Source organism: Xenopus tropicalis, chromosome 10 (genome assembly GCF_000004195.4).
Source record: "Xenopus tropicalis strain Nigerian chromosome 10, UCB_Xtro_10.0, whole genome shotgun sequence".
NCBI lineage: Eukaryota > Metazoa > Chordata > Amphibia > Anura > Pipidae > Xenopus > Xenopus tropicalis.
The window spans coordinates 18,548,984-18,569,882 of record NC_030686.2 but is presented as its reverse complement, the minus strand read 5'-3'; the positions used below and the strand labels follow the sequence as shown (position 1 = coordinate 18,569,882).

Here is a 20,899-nt window from a genome sequence, read left to right as displayed (position 1 = left end):
TAGCTCTGCACATGGCACTAGTGCGTACTCATAGGGAACATATTAAATCACACTATGTAATGTAATAAGTCACACTAGTTTGCATCAGGTCTAGTAACCCACAGCAACCAGATAGCATTTAGTGATTGGTTGCTATAGGTTACTAGACTGGGTTCAACCTTAATTATATTACCGAAATGGTTTCAGTTTCTTAGTCACTACTTCTTCCAGCTGAGACAGAGGAAAAAATAAGTGCATGACACAGAGAAGTGATGTTTTCAACTGCAATTTGATTCTCACTTTACAGGTAGGAGCGTTACAGTGCAGCTGATCCAGTTTTACACCGAAGTGTCCATCTGTGGGAATTTAAATAGAAGATGCCTGTCAGGTGATCCCGGACAATGAAAGAATATATAATTAATTAGTTCATTTAATAATATGCCAGAGGATCTGCTCTGTTTCCTTGGATGGGCAGTGAAGGTGGCAGGTGTAGAACAGTGTGTGTGTGTGTGTGTGTGCAAGGGCTAGAAATACAGAAAGAGGTAGCGCTGAGAGCAAGAATCCAGCAAGGAGAAAGCAAGAGATGTGTATAGTAAGACAAAAAGGGAGAGAAGAAAAGAGAGTTTTAAAAAGAATGAATTGGGGTTAAGGTAACAGCAGAGCATGTAGAGGAAGAAAATTCATATTTTTATATGGTGGTGTGAGACTTTCAGATATAGGTTTAGGTTGGAAGGATGCAAGGAGCTAGGCTGACTAGAGAAAGATAAAGAGGTGCTGGGGAGAAAGGGAGCAATTCAATAAAATGTGCAAGAAAGATGAAGAGAATAAACTAAAAGAATACTGTAGAGAAAGAAAGAGGACAATTGTAGATTAATTAAGAAAGGGTGTGTTTAAGAGAAAGACCAAGCATGGATGAGCAGATTGGACATTTTAAACTTATATCCCAATGCAAGATTTTCAGGACAGGGTTGTACCATTGTTCAAGAACTATACATTAGTATTTTAATGACTTTAACCTTTTAACCGTGACTTTCTCATTTTTAATTGCAAATTTCCAGTCCAACCTTCGACCAAGTCTACTGCCCCCACAAATTACGTGCTCTTGCCCAGGGAATCCCTCTTTCTGAGCTCCTTTTTGAATGGGGTGGGGGCAAAACAGGTTAATGGAAAAAATACATGGAGATATCTGAATGTGAAGATGGAGGGGAGAGGTTCAAGAAGGCATGTGGAAAGAAAGATAAGGTGAGCATTGGCAGAGGGAGGAGATTAAGAGACTTTGGTGACTCAGGGTTTTGGAAGGAGCACGGAAGAGTAAGATCTAAAGAAAGACAGAAGCCCCGTGACAAGACTCCTTGGACATCCAGGTAAGTGGTGCTGGTTTTTGATATTAAGGGTGAAAAGCAAAGATGGGAATCTGAAATGCTTAGGACTAATGCTGAATTAGTTTCAATTGCAATAGGATTTACTCTGACGCTCAAGAGATGTCAATAGTTTAAGATCATCCCTGCTTGAACTCCTGTTGGTTAATAGAAATGAACATGAGCAAGCTACTGAATGAATGTCTTGTTCCTAGGTAGGGGTGCAATAGAACCTGTGGGCCAATGGCCTTTTCAAGAATGGGGGTCGTCTATGCCAGGCAAAAAAGCACCAATATGGAACTTTGAATGGCTGCTCTCAATGCTTCAGGCTTATAGCTAGTTCTAGATCTTGTGGTTTAGGTTCTAGGGCCAGATAAAAGTCCGGTTTTTATGCTCTTTGAATGTACACATCTGTAGAGCAAATCGGTTGGTGGCACACACGTAACTTGCAACATGTATAAAATTATCAAGTATTTGGTTATTTAAAACTTCATGGTTTTCATTGTTTTTAACTGTAATAATCAATATATATTATGATCAACAGGCTAGAATTCTACCATCTTGGAATATATTGCACTTTGCCTATTTTGTATATTTCTAAGCCAGTGTTACATAGTTACATAGTTACATAGTTACATAGGGTTGAAAAAAGACCATTGTCCATCAAGTTCAACCCATCCAAGTAAACCCAGCACACCTAACCCACACCTACCAATCTATACACTCACATACATAAACTATAAATACAACCACTAGTACTAACTGTAGATATTAGTATCACAATAGCCTTGGATATTCTGATTGTTCAAGAACTCATCTAGGCCCCTCTTAAAGGCATTAACAGAATCTACCAGTGTTAAGGTTGGGGAGGTTTAGATTTACTCATCAAACCAAAATATTCAGGGCACTCTAATATTTATAATAGATCTACTCCTGGTTCATGTGACCTTGGATGAGTTTACTCAGAATGGAGGTTTTTAGGGACTGGCTTCTTCTTTGAATGTAATCTGTGGATTCTATCATTTATGGATATTATGCGTTTTCAAGAAATCATCCAAACCACTCTTAAAAGGGTTGTTTACCTTTAAGCTAACTTTTAGAATGTTATAGAATGGCCAAAGTCTCTGTAAGGCTACAATTTTATTGTTACTGTTACTTTTTATTACTTACCTTTCTATTCAGGCCTCATTCAAATCAGAGCCTGGTTGCTAGGGTAATTTGGACACTACCAGAATGCTGCTGAAATTCCAAACTGGAGTGCTGCTACATAAAAAGCTAAAGTAATAAAAAATGAAGACAATTGCAAATTTTCTTAAAATAGAATTATCTACATTATACTAAAAGTTAAGTTGAAGGTAAACAACCGCTTTAATGCCCTTTTTATGCAAGACAGAACTTTATTTGCTTTAGAATTAGACAATTTGTCATCTACAAAAATCCCCAGCTCCTTCTCAATTAAGGATCCCCCCAAAACAACACTATGTGCTGTGTATAACTCACATTTATATTATTACTTCTACCAATGTGCGTAACTTTGTACTCAACATTGAACCTCATTTGCCAGTTTGCTGCCCTGTTTTCTAACTTTTAAACAAGTTAAAAAGCAAAGGTTACTGGTTGAACAGAATAATATAGTGAGTTGCTGCCACCATCTTGCCTTCATGGAAGGTCACTTAGTGAAGAATAAATCTGTTAACAGATATTTGATTACTCTTCCTCTGCTGTGACCAAAATGTTATTAGCCTGACAGGAGGAAAAAGATGGCCTAATGATATAGGATAGAATGGTATGATATAGGATGGTTGGAGATTGGGTATGGGGCAGACCACCTTTTTAGCCTACCAAGCCATAATTTAAAAAATGCATTTCAACAACCGTTGCATTTCTAAGGGAGGTGTTACAGGAGAAAAAGTGCTGAGCAGTGAAGAGAAAAAGTTTGAAGAAGTTAGTGGGTGGGGAGGGTTAAATTTTCAGTCTTATCTAGATATTCATGTATTACTGAGTTTCTCTAGGACTTATCGGAGAAAACAGAAAACAGCTAATGGCTAAATGTACTACTAATCTATATACTTGAGGCCCTATGTCAAATGTAGTAAAGAAGAGTGACACCCATGAAGCAAGTTCCACACATTAACACTAGCATTGCAGGGAACATCATTTGGAAAGACTATAACACTATTATTAAACAAAGGTAAAAATCACAGGGTCCTTCCCACATAAGAATGTTCTGTGCTCTGTTAGAATTCATGCACATTTGGAAGCTAAGAGATGAGCCACATCCCAGGGCACTTGTTAGTCAGGTATGTCCACTGTCTATGGCTTCACTGGGGAGCATTAGTTACAAGGATGAAGATTTAATGACAGTGGGTATTGCAGAAGAAGGTGGTGATGGAAGGGCAAAGTGGAGAATGTGTAATAGCAATTCAAGGGCCATAGATAACTTTATATAAGTTTATATAAGATGAACCTGTCCAAAGAATTAGGGTGAAGACACACTGGGCTACTAGTGGCAGCTACTTTTTCAAGGCTACTAAACTCCAGAAAATACCCTGCCATAGAAAATACTGAGAATTGCCTCTGCTAAAACACAGGTAGAGACAATTATCAGTAAATGATCAGCATTGTCTTTTTTAGTAGCCACAAGAATTAGCTGCTACTAGTAGCTCTTTGTGTCTTCACCCTTAGGGCTGTGACAGACGGGGACAAATCTCCCTTGTAGCGGGTGACTAATCTCCCCGAAATGCCATCCCACCGGCTAGAATGTAAATTGCCTGAGCGATGGCATACACGGTGCCGTGATTTGCCGAAGTCGCAGAAGTTGCCTTAAGAGCGACTGATCTCCCCATTTTGCTGGTGGAATTGTGGCTCAGAGTAAGTTGGAGAGCCACAATGACAATGCAGCAGGACAATCAAGAGCTGTTCATGCAGTAAAGTTGCCAAGCGCTGACTTTTTTAACATCTTATGACTTTTGACGCCTTATCCCACCACGTACAGGTTTGATTACTTGTGTGATGCGCATACCTGCCTGGGCACTGGGACAAAGAGGGGAGTAATCACGAGAAGACACCATGGCATCTAAAGATCAAGTGAGTCCAATTGCCACATCTACCACTAGTTCAACAAATAAGGACATGTTTATTATAGTGTATAGTGATGTTGCCCTTTTCTTGGAGCTTTCCAATCTGGAATTTACACTGTAATCTGGTTGCTTGACCTACCAGCCACATTGATCCAGTTCTCTCCGGTTGGACCCCTTTATGATGCTATCACTCACCTGTAGGCCAAATAATCAGATCATCCTGATTTGGCCCCAGGTAGTGGTGAACAAATCAGGTAAAGACCTCCCTAAACAAGAGGATCATATATTACATGTCCAACTTTAGGTTATCCTCTTTGTAATTAGGGCAGCCATGTATTTCTACTCTACACAACATGTTGAGCGAATCCACTGCATAAGGACAATTACATGTTATTTGTATGTGATTGTTATACCCTACAGTCCGACTATGACATGGATATAGAGAAAGCACTGGAACAAGTGGACTTTAGTGATTCAGAAGCAACTCCGTACACTGAGAGTAAGTGCTGCTAAATACCTTGTTTGCTAATATGTACATGTATTGATAACTAGGGGTGCTATTTTACTGGTAAAAATGGTACTTGTTACCAATGTTATTAAGGAAAGACAACTTCTAACTTCTAAAAAAGGCAGCATCCTTGTTAATAAGAAGGGGAAACTTTGCAACACAGAACATAAGGCCTCTTTTACATGGACAGTTTTAATATGATTTACTTACAATACCCTCATGTGGATTTAGGCATATGTTATGTTTGTGGCCTCTATGGTTGTCACTTCCCACCGTAAACACGGGTTGACAAGGAAAACTAAGTGTAGATGCATCCCATATGTCTACACAGATATCAGTGCAGTGTGCAGCATGTATGTACATCAGTTGCTAGTCACCAATGAAGCAAATAGATTTAATGTGTGTTTTTTAAAAGGGGGAGGTTGCAACTCTAATCACCATATTTGTCAGAGAGTAAAATTGCATGGAAAGTTTCTTTGGCCAGTCCTGGTTATGAGTGTCAGGGAATATATCTCTGCTTTGTGTAGGCCAAAGCGATGGTGAGCAGAAGAGGAGATCTACTCTGTACAAATTCCTTAGGTGAGTCGGTGCTCACAGTTACCCCTTCTCCTAGAGCAGTGGTTGCCGAACTTTGGCACTGAAACTGTGGCTGAAGTTGCCCATAAAGAAGGGCGAGCTTAGCATGAAGCTCAAATAGGGTAGGGTATAGGGGTAAGCACCTATTTGCTGACCTATAGTCTTTTGTTACAACTATGGCTGAATGGCTGAGGGGGGCCTCAAAGGTTCAACCTCTTGAACCAATAACAACTACCCTAAATGGTAGAAATACATAAAAGAGAAAACTTTCAGTGCATGTATTATCCTATGAGCCAGGAACCCAAAGAAATACCTTCATTTGACTTAGGATCTACAGTATGGGAAGATCCCTTCATTTTATAGAGGCTATTGCCCAATGGTCTTTCTTCTAGTAGGTAATAGAGCATTCCTCCATACATCATAAATAGATATTGGCTTCCCTACCTAAGTTCATAGCTCCAATTTAAAGGTAGAGATCTGAGTTACGATGCCTCTTCAGGTACAAAGTGGTTAAACAAGACTGGGCAGTGAAACTTGCTCTTCCAGCGATCAGTACAAGATAATCAGTTGCATTCAGATGCGGGGCCGATCACTCTTTTTATAAAGCAGAATGTGCAAGTGCTATACTGGTGCACATTAGCAAACATTCAGACTGCATGCTTGTGGTAATTGTTAGTCTAACATGCAAACGTCTGTGTGATAATTGACCCCTTTACATGCCAGAATGTAAGATATTTGTAACGGCATGTGCTGTTTTTCTACAAGGCTTGGGAATGCAATTTACCTTTGCCTTGATTTCTGAACAAATTCTGAGCCGTATTTCTCCAGAAGGAGTGAATGACTCGAGTAAAGCAAAAGTTGTTCCATGGCCTAATGGAACCCAGCACATGCTGTTTCAGATGGTTCCCCAAGGTATGATAAGTTTATTAACATTAATGTATATCTTTTTATGAGAAAAACAACAAAAAATCACATGTATATTTTTTTCTTTCATAAAGGGGTAAAAAGATAGCATTGCATATACATTGCATGAAATTGCAACCTTTAAGGCCCATGCACTTACCTGCTGCATCTGGCGCAATGGTTTTTACACCTTGCACTGGATTAGCATGATGAGCAGCTGAGTGCAAGGCAGCCTTGCCATAAGCAGGTGGTAAGTACAGGGCTAAGTAGAACCTTGTGCTCATTGGGGTTCCCTAGCTTTGTCCAAAGGAATGCCCACATATCACCCCCAGCCTGTAACCCATGAATTCATTGATGTTAAACACACACAGCATTATATTCTTGGGGAAGGCACATTCTGGAGCACAAAGACCTGCATCTGAGGGTGCAAAAAATGGCCCTTTGCCATGTGCCTGTTTTTGGCATGTTACATTCAAATCATTAGGCATTCTTAAACATATTAATCTGCATGGAAGGTTTAGCATAAATGTAATGTGAGGGTGGGATGGATGAAAAGGATCATTTTTCCTCGTTTTCCTCCTCCTGCGTGTCTGTTTTTCAGACAATCTGCATTTTGGGAGATTCGGGGATCATATAATCTGAACAGGAGGAGGCGAATGAAAGATAAAAGGCAGGGTGGACAATATCGTGTAAAGCAAAGTAGGTGGCCCATGTGGCTGTTTCCATGTTGCATAAAGGTTCTGATTATGTTATTGGGGGCAGTCATTGGCAGTAGGCTTGTATATTGCCATTCTGAGTTGATATGGTAGGGATCCATCTAATTCCTGACCTTTATTATAAGAATAACAATAGTACAGGGCTTTTATGCAGGGCTGCCTTCATTGGTTAGGAGCCAAAGTACTCCAACCAGTGTGGCTTCAGTAGCTAAATGACTACAAGTCAATGAAAGGGCCACTTTGCCCTCCTATAGATAATGATATCAGGAGGCCTGGGGCACCAGTTCTCTGCTCTTTGTTGCCTCCCTTTTGGCAGCTTGAGGCTGTTAACACCAGATAAACCAAGGGACAGGGAGCAGCCTGAAGATCCCAGTGTGCATTACACACACACAGCACTTTCTTTGTAATCTGACAGAGCAACCGCTGTGTGAGCAATGTATTCTCTTCCTCTGACACCAGCTTCTCTAAAAATGGGCATACATGTGCTGATAAAGGCTGCCGGCTTGGCCCCTTCAGGTTGAGTTGACAGCTTATTGCCCTGTGTATGGGGCCACATTGGTGCATTCATGTAGCCCTTACACCAGTGATCCCCAACCAGTGGCTTGTGAGCAATATGTTGCTCACTAGCCCCATGGATGTTGTGCTCAGTGGCAGGTGCTTATTTTTTAATTCCTGCTTTGAAGGAATGTTTTGGTAACATAAAAAACATGAGTACTGCCAAACAGAATACTGTAGGCTGCCAGTCCACATAGGGGCTATTAAATAGCTATTCACTGTCCTTATTTGGCACCCCGGAACTTTTTTCATGCTCTCTAACTCTTTTTACATTTAAATGTGGCTCACAGGTATAAAAAGGTTGGGGACCCCTGCCTTACACGATGGGCTTAAGTAGGCTCACAGTAAAATCCAGTTTTTGGCGCCTGGATCAATGACTGCATCAGTTCAAGTTGGCCTGTGTGTAGGTGGCCCAATCAGGCATTGATCTCACCAACCTTGCTAAACAGGCAGATCCAAAGTGTATGGCCACCTTTAATATACATACAATACAATTTCAATACAATACAATACAATTTCAGTTGCTTTCCTTGACACCACATTGCCTTACTAAACACACCACCCCACACTTATAATCCATTCCTCTGACACCATCTTGTCTCATTATATACCTACACACACCTATTGCCCAGTAGCAGCCCCTTCCCAGAGGAAATCTTGGGGTAAGTGCCCGGGCTTCCTATCTCTTTTATGCTTATTTATCAACAATTACATTGGCATCAAGAATCCTTTTTAAAGGTCAGTCCAATAAAATAATAGCCAGGTGACCCCCTCTCTGGGGCACAGTGCAGTTTTACTGCTGCCATTGAGGGCCCCACAGTATGGAGCCGAGGCATCTTTGTTGCACACCCCCATTTTTACATTTCAATTTCAAATAGTCCATAACTTTAAGGCAACATAAACCTCTCTTTTAGAATAAATACTAATTTCCAACAAATATCTCCAACCTGTGTTTCTTTGGCAAATTCCAGCATCCCCCAACAGCCAGGTCAAAGAAGGCAAAGTTGCTGCTTCCCTTTCAAAAAAAAGATTTTTATTCCAATAATCTTTCATTGATCCCTTGTATTCTCCTCCTTTATGAGTGGCTGAAAATTCTGTTCTGTTATGAGTAAACACTGAGCAGGTTAGGGAAAGCCTACAATGGGGGATGATAAGGTAAGTATGCACACAGACAGAGTGCTCCCAAGTGCTTTTTTTATATCCATGGGCTTAAAGGAATGACAAAATGCCTCCTTCACTTCGAGAGATTTAGCTCTGGCTTGGCGGGTGGAGAGAGCCAGCGCATTCCGAAGGTGTGAGTATAGGGGTGAGCAAAAGTATTACAATGATACAGCTGCCTAACAGCCATACTGTAGCACACTGGGCCCTGCTTTCTGTTTTAATAAAATAGCAATGTATGTAATATAAGGTGCAAAGTGTGCACCAGGTCATGTAATCCATTACAACCAATCAGCAGTTAGTATATGGTGGTCAGTTGTCATCTGAATGCTTGCAGTGGGTTACTATACCTTATAAAACCTTTGTACCCTTTATTACAGTACCTATTAGTGAGCAGTGTATAAACTGGGCAGAAGTTTGACCCTCCTAAAAATATACAGCAACCAATCAGATGCACTTGGTATTGTAAATTGTTAAGGCATATAAATGTTACTGCTAATTGGTTGCAGGCCCTTCTTTGCGGGGCGGGGGGGGGGGGAGAAAAGGTGAGAGGTGCTTCACATATAGTGGCATTCTGCAGCAATTGTAGGTACAGTAAGGAAAGTGTGGGGGGGGGGGGAAGCAGGCTTAGCAGAACAAGATGTTAAACGGAGAGCAGGAAAGCTACAATAACACACATGTCAGTGTTGGCTAGCCTGTAGCCCCTGAGCTACCAAGAGCCATCAGAGGGTGTGGAGAGTTGTAATATTACAACAGCAAAGGAACCATAGGTTAAATAGTACTATTTGCCCCATCACAACTAGGCCGGCCATATAGGGGCTCAGATGACCACCCCCCCCCAAACCCATAAGCATTCCCCCATTAATTTTGCTGTAGTTAGGCTCTTTTGCCTATTATAGCCAAGGCTACAACTTTGGCATACCAGTTATTTAGATTTAGAGGAAAATTGGGTGGAGTAATTGGTAGTGCCCAGGGCAGATTAAGACCAAGGCCTACTATGTTTAGTTTTTCCATTCAGTAATATTAGTACTAGTGCTCTAAGTTCTTCTAACCTGCTTCAATTCAGCCACTGACTTGTGCAAGCCACTTATATTTGCCAGAGCCTCATGTGCTAAAATGCAGACTTGTGTGATATATCTGCCCTTCCATAAATATAATAATAACTATATGGAAATGTTTATTGGCCTGCAGCCCCCACAACCAGGCATTGCTTGTGAGTTATGGCTCAACAGGGATCCCATCCTGACCCAAAGGGTTAAGGAGAATCACAAAACCTCCACTTTAGTTTATGTGTTTACAGTCAGCAAGGATAAAGTGCTCCATAATTTAGTGTAAACAGAGAGGGAATTGGTGACATGGTGACTTAGTTATGGGGACAACTCAGGGACAGAAAATGATTGGTCAGTGCTGGTGATGTGTCATTTAATAAAGGGCTAAAAATTGGGACACCCTGCCTTTTCCGATCCCCTTACAAGGACGAGAGGTGAGAGCTGGGTGTTCTTGCGTGTTTCTGGGTATGGCAGCTCATTAGCTGTTACTACTATCTCTACTCTTAGGAAGTCTTATGTACCTGCTGCTTCTTTAAAGAGTGATTGTCAATTTACCTGCATGGGTAGATATTTGCTGCTTCCCCCTCTATGCTATTACAGTGTTTACTGCCAAACAGATCCTTCTGTAGACTGCCAGTCCACATTGGGCTACTAAATAGGGAATTATGGCTCTTTTTTGGCACCCCCAGAACATTTTCCATGCTGGTGTTGCTCCCCAACACTTTTTCCAATTGAATGTAGCTCACGGGTAAACCAAGTTGGGTACCCCTTCTCTAGCAGAACTGGGAAAATCCCCTATTTCTTTTGCACACTATTTTATGCTTTGGGCATTTGGGGAATCTTCATGGAGAAATCTATAGGAATCTTCATGGAGAAATCATCCATAGATAACACCACATCATAGTTTCTACACCCCAAAAGAGAAGGAATTTGGAATAGGAATTTTGGTGAGAGAAGTATATTTCATGTGGTCCCAAACTATAAATCTATATTTCTACATTGCCCTCTGAGTACACTAAACCCCCTATTCAACAAATACTTTTTGCAGAGGTCATTTTGAACCATGTCATACATTCTGTCTCATAATGTCACAGTGCAAGTTTCAAGTCAAGGGGTTTCCAACTTTTTTTTACCTGTGAGCCAAATTTAAATGTAAACAGAGTTGGGGAGCAACACAAGCATAAAAAAGTTCCTAGGGTGCCAAATAAGGGCTATGATTGGCTATTTGGTAGCCCCTATATGGACTGGTAGCCTACAAGAGGTTCTGTTTGTCAGTGCAACTGGTTTTTATACAACAATTCTATAAAATTGCCTCCAATCCAAAACTTTAAAAATAAGCATCTGCTTTGAGGCCACAGGGAGCAACATTCAAGCAATTGGTGAGCAACACGTTGCTCATGAGTCACTGGTTGGGGACCACTGTTTTAAGGCTTATCCATGCATTTGACAGTATGCTCTAACCTGAATGTAATCCCTTGGAAGTTAGTTCCTTAGAATGTTTGGATCACAGGACAGAGTGGACAACACTATTTAAAAATAAATGTAATTTATAGTGAAAATGCAGGACCCCCTACTGATTCAGCCTTAATGTCATCTTCTGAAGACATTCTTAACCAAGTCAAGATACAAGAAGACAGCTGGTCTTTATGGCATTATAGTTCCCATTGGACTTACCTTAAAGCATATTAAGGAGAAAGCAATCATCACATTGATGAATACTGGTGGGTGGTGGTTACCTGTCTCTCATACAATTGCATTTATGGGATTTTTATGCATTGGTTTGTAATAGGTGTGAAGTTGCTCCTACTTTATTCTTCACTAAAATGTTTAATCTAAATCTCTGATTGGGGTGAATAATTGTTAACTTAGCGAGAGAATGCTTCATGTTTTATATATAAGGTTATCATACGTTTATATGGGAACACTTGTACTGAACTACAGCTTCCAAATTTCCGTTGCTAAGTAATCTGGACAGTTCTGAACTAAGGGACATTGCAAAGTATTCCTAATTTATACTGAAATCACCTTACTGATCTATACTGTAGATATACTAGTGATTAAATCAGCTTTTTATAACTTAAAAAAAATACTGCTGAATATTATTGTGTATATGGTAACACTGTTTGGTGTATTTATATAAGTCATGCATTCCACATAAAACCTAAAGCAGTAAAAACCCTAAGAGTAAGTCCCTTAATTGTGGGTCTGGCACTACTGAGGTGCTTAAGGCAGTGGTGGTGGTGGGGCTCAGGCTGAAGGCCAGTTAAGGTGATGAATGAGAATGATGGGAAGAATAGCCATTTGCTCACCAAGATACACCTAAAAGCCCAGCTTGAAGGTCACATAAGGTGAGATTTGGGGTGAATACATTTTGTTGAAACTATGATTAAATGGCTGATACATTTTATATCTGTACCATTTCACAATCTCTGGGCCATGGCTGAAGGTCAGACCTTACACTGCTCCAAGGCAAGGTAAGGAAATTGCCCTCTGGCTATTTTAAACTACCATTCCCAGCATCCTCAGCTGTCTAGATGTTATCCAAATCCCCAGTGAGGGAGATAGAGAACAGAGATTCTCTATCTCTAACATTCTACATTTTACCCATGCTAGCCCAGAAATATTTGAATATGGGTGGATCACATCTAACCAATATTCTCCTTTATTGTTCTATAATTATTTCTGGTGACTAAAATGTATCTGTTAATGTACTGTCTCTCTCCACAGAGCCATTTGAAGAAGAAGAAGAGGCGTCTGCACCAGATTTCCCTCCTTTGGCTCCAGCCTTTATCCCACCTAGACACAGAACAGACGAGGTGAGACCCTGAGAAAACACCAAGGGGCTAATGTGGTTACTCGCAGTCTAGTAACCCATAGTAACCAAACAGAAAAGTGTGTAATTATGAATTTCTAGTTGTTGCTGATATAGTCTTCTCCTTCCAGTCACTGATATTACATATTACTGACCACATTTTCTAGCATCAATTTTAACTAGAATGGGGTTGGGATAAAGTGAAATGAAATGATGAATGAACTTGTGAAATATGCCAAATATGCCTCTCCTCTTTACTCTTCTTTTTTACCCTCCCCCTTTTACCTCCTTTCTGCACCCCCTCTTTCCCTGCAGGACGTGTGTACATACGGCAGGCTGTGTTTGTAGATAAAACATTTCCATATATTGTCACTCATCCCTTAACCTGCAGTTAAAAACCAGACCCATCTGGCTTCTGTTCTGTGGGGAGCAAGAATGTCCTTAGTGTTATCTTTACAACTTCCAATAAACACTCCATATAGTTTTATAGTTTGTATATATTTTCCTTCTCTTATCTTAAATTACCCAATTAACACTGCCCTTGGGTCACTCTGCTCATTCATTGGCCTTTCCCTTTAACCCTTTCCAGCTGGCAGCCTACTACTAGTAGCAGATTATAACTAGATTCCATTATTCCTATGATAACAGAGCTGCTGCAGTTGTAGGCTTTGTAGTTTGGGCCATAGGAAACAGTAAGAACTATTTCAGCCTGCTACAGGTAGTTAGCTACACTTGTATGGCATAGCCCTTAGATAAACAGAATTTGGTTTTAATATGCACCAGGCTGTAAAGGGGTGAGTTTATAGAATCCATAGAAGCCAATTAAAATTTTCCTTTAATTCCTTACTTTCATTGACCAGCTAAATGCTGAATGGCTGCTATCAGCATAGTATAATGTTACCAAATCATGTGAAAAGGGCTGCAATTATCTGTGCAACCTAGCAACTTATCAGCATTTATTATTATTATTAACATTTATTTATAAAGCGCCAACATATTCCGCAGAGCGGTACATTTATCAGAAATGGCCCTAATTAGTATGTTATAGAATGGTTATTTTATAGCCCCTATGTGGACTGGCAACCTACAGGAAGCTCTGTTTGGCAGTACACTTGGTTTAATGCAACCAAAAGGTGCCTCCAAGCCAGGAATTCAAAAATAAGCACCTGCTTTGAAGCCACCGGGAGCAAGAACCAATGGGTTGGTGAGCAACATGTTAATCCTGAGCCACTGGTTGAGGACCACTGCTCTACAGCATACAAAAAGTTAATTCAAAGGTGAACAACACCTATTCAGGCCCTCTCTTATACTGCATCTTTCATCACACAGCCCCCCAAGAAGGTAAAAAAAAGAGTTGCCACCTCACCCCCTTTAAACCCAGACACAAATTAAAGCCATGCCCTGCATGCCTGGTTATCAGTTCATACCTATTTATCTAAGTGCATGGCTGCTCAGAAATGTGGGAATCTGGCTGAATTGCCATTATGGCTGTAGATTCAATATATGTCTGGTATTAGAGGAGACAGGTGGGAGCAGGTGTTAAGGTATAAGCTAATCCTTGCCCACCCCCCAACAACTAAAATCCCTATCCAGCTGCTGCAAAGTCATTTTCTGCCCTTTGGAGACCAAAGTCTCTTGGCATCTAATACATAAAAAGCAGTGTTTTACTCCAAGTTTCTGCACCATGCATACTCCTCACAAGCCCACAATAAGGGGAGTATTTATTAACACTGGAAACAAACATCACCGCTGATGTTGCCCATACCAACCAATCAGATCTTTGCCTTTGCTTTCTAACTTGTAGGTGACTGTTCAAATCTAATTGTTCATTGTTTACTGTGGGCAACATCACCGGGTATGTTGCATGGTGCAGTTAATTAATATGCCCATAAGTGTAGCTGGAGGTGTGATTCCACAAACATGGAATAAATAAACTCTGGATATTAATGGTTTTACTTGTAGGTCATGTGACATGAGTTCCACACTTTGTTGGCAATTAAAGGGTTTATGTTATGGAAGGACAGGTGGATCAGTGAGCAAATCTGACACATTCAGTTGTACTACCAATTGATCTGCCCCTGCTGCTGTGGATATGCTGAAACCATGCCCTGCAGGTAGGATTAGTGGAATTGGCAACCCTCCTGCTGTGGAGAATCTATCAGTAATGGAAGTTACCTTTAATACCTGATAAAATACTGGGATAACAGTGATTATTGATATTAAAATCATAACTGCAGAGAGTGTTTCTGCCACCACACAAAAGATTATACCAATGCAGTGCTAGGTGGTGTGCATAGAAATCCTAAACTTTTAGCAGAAGAGAAGGCGAGCAGATGCCTCCTCAGATCTTGCTGAACTGCATCATTACCTCAATTCCCTAATCCTTCAAGGATCGTTATCATAATTATCATTTTTTTAATAGGCTGCACTGAATTCTCAAAAGTGTCATAAGGATGAATTTGTAGTTCAATTGGAAATGTTCATTTACAGCAAAAAATCACCAAACAACAAATTCACAATGGTCTGAAAGCTACATTTTTGCCAGTTTAACTCTTACTATGACATTATTAAAGGATAATTAAACATTTAATATAAATGGATGTAAAAACATTTCCTGCAATTGTGAGGTTTCTAATGTTTTCCTAACCTGAAGATCATTAGAGCAGGCCTCTTTCTTTCTTCTGACAAGTTCCTCCGCTGGGTAACAGTTGAAAACTGACCAGCAGGTGGCACTGTTGTAACAAAAATTATTTCATATTAACAGTACTTGTTCTCCTTGTAAAATAATGATGTAAATTGCAAAAGTGCTTAGAATAGCACTCTCAACTATTTTACTGTGCACAGTAACTGCAATCATAAATGTTTGGTGTGTTGGGCAGAAGGGATGTGCGGGTTGACATAAAGTCACCTTAATCGACCATTGTCTAATCCAAACCCTGCTCAAATCTGTGAGCCCTCCTTCTTTATATACTTGCACCTACTCCGCTCTTATGGCCCACACATAACTATTCGTTAGGGCAGTGGGTGTGTCCAAGCAAATACTTAAAGAACAGGTTAAACTTTAGTATGATGTAGACAATACTGTTCTAATAAAAATATAATTTTTAGGGAATGCACTGTGCCGGGCTATGCTGAAACCTCTACATTTCCTCAACAGGAGGATTCATTTCAATATCCCCTTTACCAGGGCATTTATCTGAAAAATACCAATATATGTAGTTCTGAGCTGCTCTCACGTGTAGCACAAGCATAGCAGGATAACCAGACCAACGATATCCCTTTCTCCGTGGCGGCAGAAAGGTTTAGCACATGCTGCACAATACCTACATATTGTAAAGAGCTGGAGGATATAAATGTATGTCTGGGTTAAACTCTACAAATTGCTGTTATTAACTTTCATCTGTGCCCTGCCATGACTTTGCAGTAAAAAAAAAAAAAAAAATTGGGAGACATTATCACATTCTTTAGGTTTCACAACTGAATAACAGGTTGAGTCAGAATATCATTAAAAAGCTTGTTCCCAGTGAGACTCCTAATTCAGCCTTGATTTGAAGCCTGATTGAACCTTGGTGGGCAATATATTGCTTTTTTATCTTCTCTGGAAGCATTATTATATATTTCACAGTACTGCAACCTATTTTTGAATTCTTAATCTGCCTGGTGGAGAGGACACCATACTATATGCAATAACAATAGGTACTAATCCATTTTTCCATTGCTCAAAGTACCCTTCTGTTGATACAGAGCCACAAGACATTGGGGAATCAATAATCACTTGCATTGCCATAAAATGAAACAGAATTGGTACAAGATTAAAAGAGTAAAAAAAAAAGAAACAATATACTCTTAGGCCCACCAGAAGTTCTCCTGGAGCCTGATTGGATCTAGTGCTAAAGAACAGGGTTGGACAACTTGGAACACTTGTCTCTCCACATTGAGACAATCAGTGCGGTGTAATATGACTCACTGTGTGTTGTATAGATTTCCATGTAGTTTGGCACCAACAGAAGATTAATCCCTCCATCTTCTCTATAGTCCATGATCTATGTTTGCAGATTGTCCTGTTTGAGGTTTCCTGCACACTGCAATGAGATTCATCCTAGGTCACTAATGCTATGAGATTAGAATGGGTTACCACACATCATATACTCTGACTTTGTGTTTGAAGGAGTTTCAGCACCTCCAGTGTTTTCCTGCCAGTTGCTTAATCCTCATCTGAATCGAGTAGCATGAGATCCTAGAGGCATGTGTGGGAGAGCTATTTCTCAGCTGGTGAGCATGGTGATATACTGAGGCTCATGAGTGCTAAATAAGATGGAGTAGCAAGGCTTCGCCTAAAGGCTACACAAAATTCAACTTTTTGTAGCTCTGACCCCAGGTCATGATATAGGGTGGCAGCCAAACTTGCTTTACCACCTTGGAGGGGTGGGGATTATGTTCCCCCCTCCTGTTACTGGAATGTTGCATTTCTTGGCTGTCACAAAGACCATCCTTCTAGAAGTAGAAATAGATGTACTTTCTCCTGTAACTCTGCAGACAGGACCTGAGCTCCAGCAGATCCTTATGTTGGCTTGGGGGAATTAACATTTGCAGCTTGGCTTTAGCCTATTATGGGGCAGGCTGCAACTTCAAACCGCTATCCCAGGAAGGCAAAGCTTGATACAAGAGTGAGTGACAAGAGAAAGGCAAACCAGTAGAGTAGGTAAAACTGCACTACAACCAGATAATCTGTGTAAACTAGGAGATTACTGGTCAACCATGTAGCATGTGGCTTTGTATTTAGCCTGGGATCCAAGTTGCAGATGCAACACTGGAGCTCCTATATACTTATCGGCATCCATTGCTAAAATGGAGCAATTTGATGTGAAGATTAATAAATCATTAATGAAGATTAGGAATAATACCAAAACCCTTAAAATGTTATACATACAGTAGTGCACCCACCGGGTTATAGAGGTGGCAGCTGCACCAGGGCCCAGGGAATGGAGGCGGCCATATGAGCATAATAAATTCTGTGTTTATTGTCATTAAAATTATGGTACTAAAGGAAAATGCATGATCCTTTTTTTTGATTGTAGGATATGTCTGCATAGAGGGATAAGGTTTAAACAACTGTGGGTCTGAGAGTTTTAGGGCCCAAAGTGGGGAGCAAATGACAAATCTTGCAGTGTGGTCCATGGATCTCTAATTAAACCACTGGATCCATTACAATTTTCTTCTAGTCCTACTAGACTTTGTCTTTTGCCTGCAATGTACATTATATTGTAATGCCTAGGGTGCTCCTGAAAAGAATTTATTGTGTCAACGTTTCACCACTGTGTTAAGTGCCTTCCTCATGGCCTGATTAAGACATGTTGCAGATTTTAAAGCACAAGCACTTTTTTATTCACAATCTTGGTTACTTTGGGATTACCAAGCACATGGCATTACTGGTCTGCCTTCTAGGGATATTATTATTGTACTATTATTATTAATTTATTTATCACTACCCTTGACTCTTTACCCACTTCTGTTTCTAAATATTATCTTCTGTTGCCCTTTTGTCATATTACAGGTCTACATAGAGCTGCATGAGTTGACAATGGATGCCCACAATGAGATGCGTTGGGTAGAGGCTGCTCGTTGGTTGAAGGTGGAGGAGGATTACCAGGATGATATTAGGCAATGGGGTAAACCTCAGATCTCCTATCTCACCTTTCACAGTCTTTTGGAGGTACATCGTGCATTCCAGAAAGGTGAGGGATCAATGTTCTTCTTGGGTCATCTCTTCATGACCTTAATATACTACTAGACTAAATTAATTATTAATTTTGCTCTGCAGGAACGGTGCTTCTGGATCTTGCTGAGAAGACACTTCCTGGTATATCCAGCCAAGTCATTGACCAGATGATTTATGAAGACCGTCTAAAGCCCCAAAACAGAGATGAGGTCCTAAGAGCCCTTCTTCTACAACACAGGTAAGGTATATGTAATTAATTGTCTGAATTACATCACAAGATCACCTGTGTGTATTAAAACTGGGGGATATGTCAGCCTTAAGTAGTGAGGAATTTCAAGTCATCTTGACTGAGTAGTCCAAACCATGGGGATGACCCAAACTGATGTCAGAACACCATCCATGAATAAAAGTTCTTATGGATACTCATTAAAATGATAGCATGGTGACTCTTTCAAAAAATGTTCATGCAAATCTTTATCTTTACATTTTTGTAGCCGTCCTGATGAAGAAATTATAAAAGTGGGGGACCCAGAAAGTGGGCAACCTCTGCTACATTCATTGGAGATGAAAACTATGCCTGAACAGGTGAGGAAACATTTTTGGAATTATTCTATTCCACCTCAAAAATACATTTCTTATTGCATGTTTGGATAGAATTGTTTCATACCAATACCTATGCAAGCCGCTGCAGCATCTGACTTCCATTTGCTATGTTGTTTTGTTGAAAAGGCTTTTTAATAGAGGTAGAGGTGTGCTGCCATAAGATTGGTCCTTAAACAAATGACATGGAAACCAGAAGTGGGTGTTGTTGGTTTGGTACTGATCAGCGCTGGACTGGAGACCTAGTGGTCTAAAGCAGTGCTGTCCAACTGGCGGCCCGCGGGCTGCATGTGTGGCCCCCCACCTGTCTGGCTGCTTTGATGGCTTACCCTTGTATAAGCTTTAAATGGTATCAGTACTGAGATTAACTGGCCCCCTGCATGGTTCTCACCTCAGATTCAGGCTGTAATCAGGCTGTATTGTTTAAATATGTAATCCCCTGTACTGTTCACACCTTTTAATCTCTGCATTGTTTACCCCCCTGCAGTGTTCACACCTCAGGCTCAGGCTGTAATCACCCATATTGTTCAACTGTTCACACCTCAGGCCTGTGTGTAGGCAGCATAGGGTAGGCAGAGTATGGCACATAGGCAGCATGGGGCAGGGAGGGTATGGCACAAACAGGCAGCATAGGACAGGGAGGGTATTGAACACACAGGCAGGGTAGGGCAGAGTATGGCACACACAGGCAGCATATGGCAGACACAGGCATCATGGGGCAGTCAGAGTATGGCACACACAGGGAGCGTAGGGCAGGCAGAGTGCCACCTTATGCTGCCTGTGGGAGGGGAACCTGGCAGGGGTTTCTTCTGGGAGTTTGTTAGCAGTTGGAAATAGCCAGTAAATGCTCCCTAAGGTGTGTAATTATGTACTGATAAAATGGGTGTGGTTTGAAGTGGGTGTGGTTTAAAAGGGGGAGTGGCTTCCATTAGCGGCCCTCCACCATGTATGCGCGAGAAATTCCGTCCCTCGGCACCGCAGAAGTTGGACAGCACTGGTCTAAAGTAATAGGCTTCTTTTTTGTCCTTTTTGTGACTGCATATTACTGAATGGTCTTTGTTCCTTTTCATGGTGTTATTTTTCTTTTTTGGGGCTGTCTAAATGCCCAACAGGAACAGAAGAAAAGTCCGCTGGCTGAACGTGTGCCAGAAAATGCAGAAGCCTCCATTGTTCTGGTGGGTAAGTAAACATCCTTTACGGTATACTGTAGGTTTATATCCTATTTGTGAAATGACAAATAAGCAAGAGAGTACATAGGAGTTTGAGGGAGGGGTGTATTTATAGGATATTATATGTTATAACAGTTTGTGGCCTCTAAAATTGAAATGACAGAGCCTATTTTGACTCTTAGTCCAGATGCACCCTGGTCTAGTACCCTATAATGCCAATATTGCATTCCTTCCTTCTTGCAATTTTTTTTTCATTTCTTTCTCTCATTTGTCTCCACAATGCTTCTCTTTCCCTCTCCTGTAGGATGTGTCTCTTTCTTGGAACAACCAACTCTTGCCTTTGTGCGCCTAAAAGAAGCAGTTTACTTAGACACTGTCCTGGAGGTTCCTCTACCCATTAGGTTTCTGTTTGTCCTACTGGGCCCTGACAACTCAAATATCAGCTACCATGAAGTAGGAAGGGCAGTGTCCAGTATGATGGCTGAGAGGGTAAGCAATGAACTCTTAATGTGACTTGTGATGTATCCACAGACAAAAGTATTTCTTTTGCTCCATACAAGAAAGACTGTTACTGTCCATCTCTTACAAATTAGTATTGGCTCCAAATTATGCTGTCATGGTTTCTTCGTATTGATTCTTTTACTTTCTCCAACTGCTCTACATAACCTTCCCTACATTTTTAGTACTGTTTAAATACTCCTCCTCATATTTCTTCTT

At 40.7% G+C, this 20,899-nt stretch overlaps 1 protein-coding gene across 6 annotated transcripts in view; it reads left to right on the top strand.

The window, feature by feature from the left end:
- The first annotated feature begins 1,053 nt into the window (after positions 1-1,053).
- Positions 1,054-20,899, top strand: part of slc4a1 (solute carrier family 4 member 1 (Diego blood group)) — a 31,226-nt gene continuing 11,380 nt past the window's right edge. The window contains exons 1-11 of one of the 6 annotated variants that reach the window (XM_002935535.5): positions 1,054-1,343; positions 4,333-4,424; positions 4,838-4,916; positions 5,453-5,504; positions 7,006-7,103; positions 12,610-12,698; positions 18,249-18,429; positions 18,516-18,651; positions 18,908-18,998; positions 20,126-20,192; positions 20,487-20,671. In XM_002935535.5, the coding sequence (XP_002935581.2) occupies positions 4,407-4,424; positions 4,838-4,916; positions 5,453-5,504; positions 7,006-7,103; positions 12,610-12,698; positions 18,249-18,429; positions 18,516-18,651; positions 18,908-18,998; positions 20,126-20,192; positions 20,487-20,671 (996 nt within the window). In that variant the 5' untranslated portion in view covers positions 1,054-1,343; positions 4,333-4,406. Of the gene's footprint in view, positions 1,344-4,332; positions 4,425-4,837; positions 4,917-5,452; positions 5,505-6,241; positions 6,414-7,005; positions 7,104-12,609; positions 12,699-17,237; positions 17,362-18,248; positions 18,430-18,515; positions 18,652-18,907; positions 18,999-20,125; positions 20,193-20,486; positions 20,672-20,899 lie in introns of those variants that run through there. The other 5 variants (XM_018097899.2, XM_031894242.1, XM_031894243.1 and 2 more) reach the window with 5 other exon arrangements.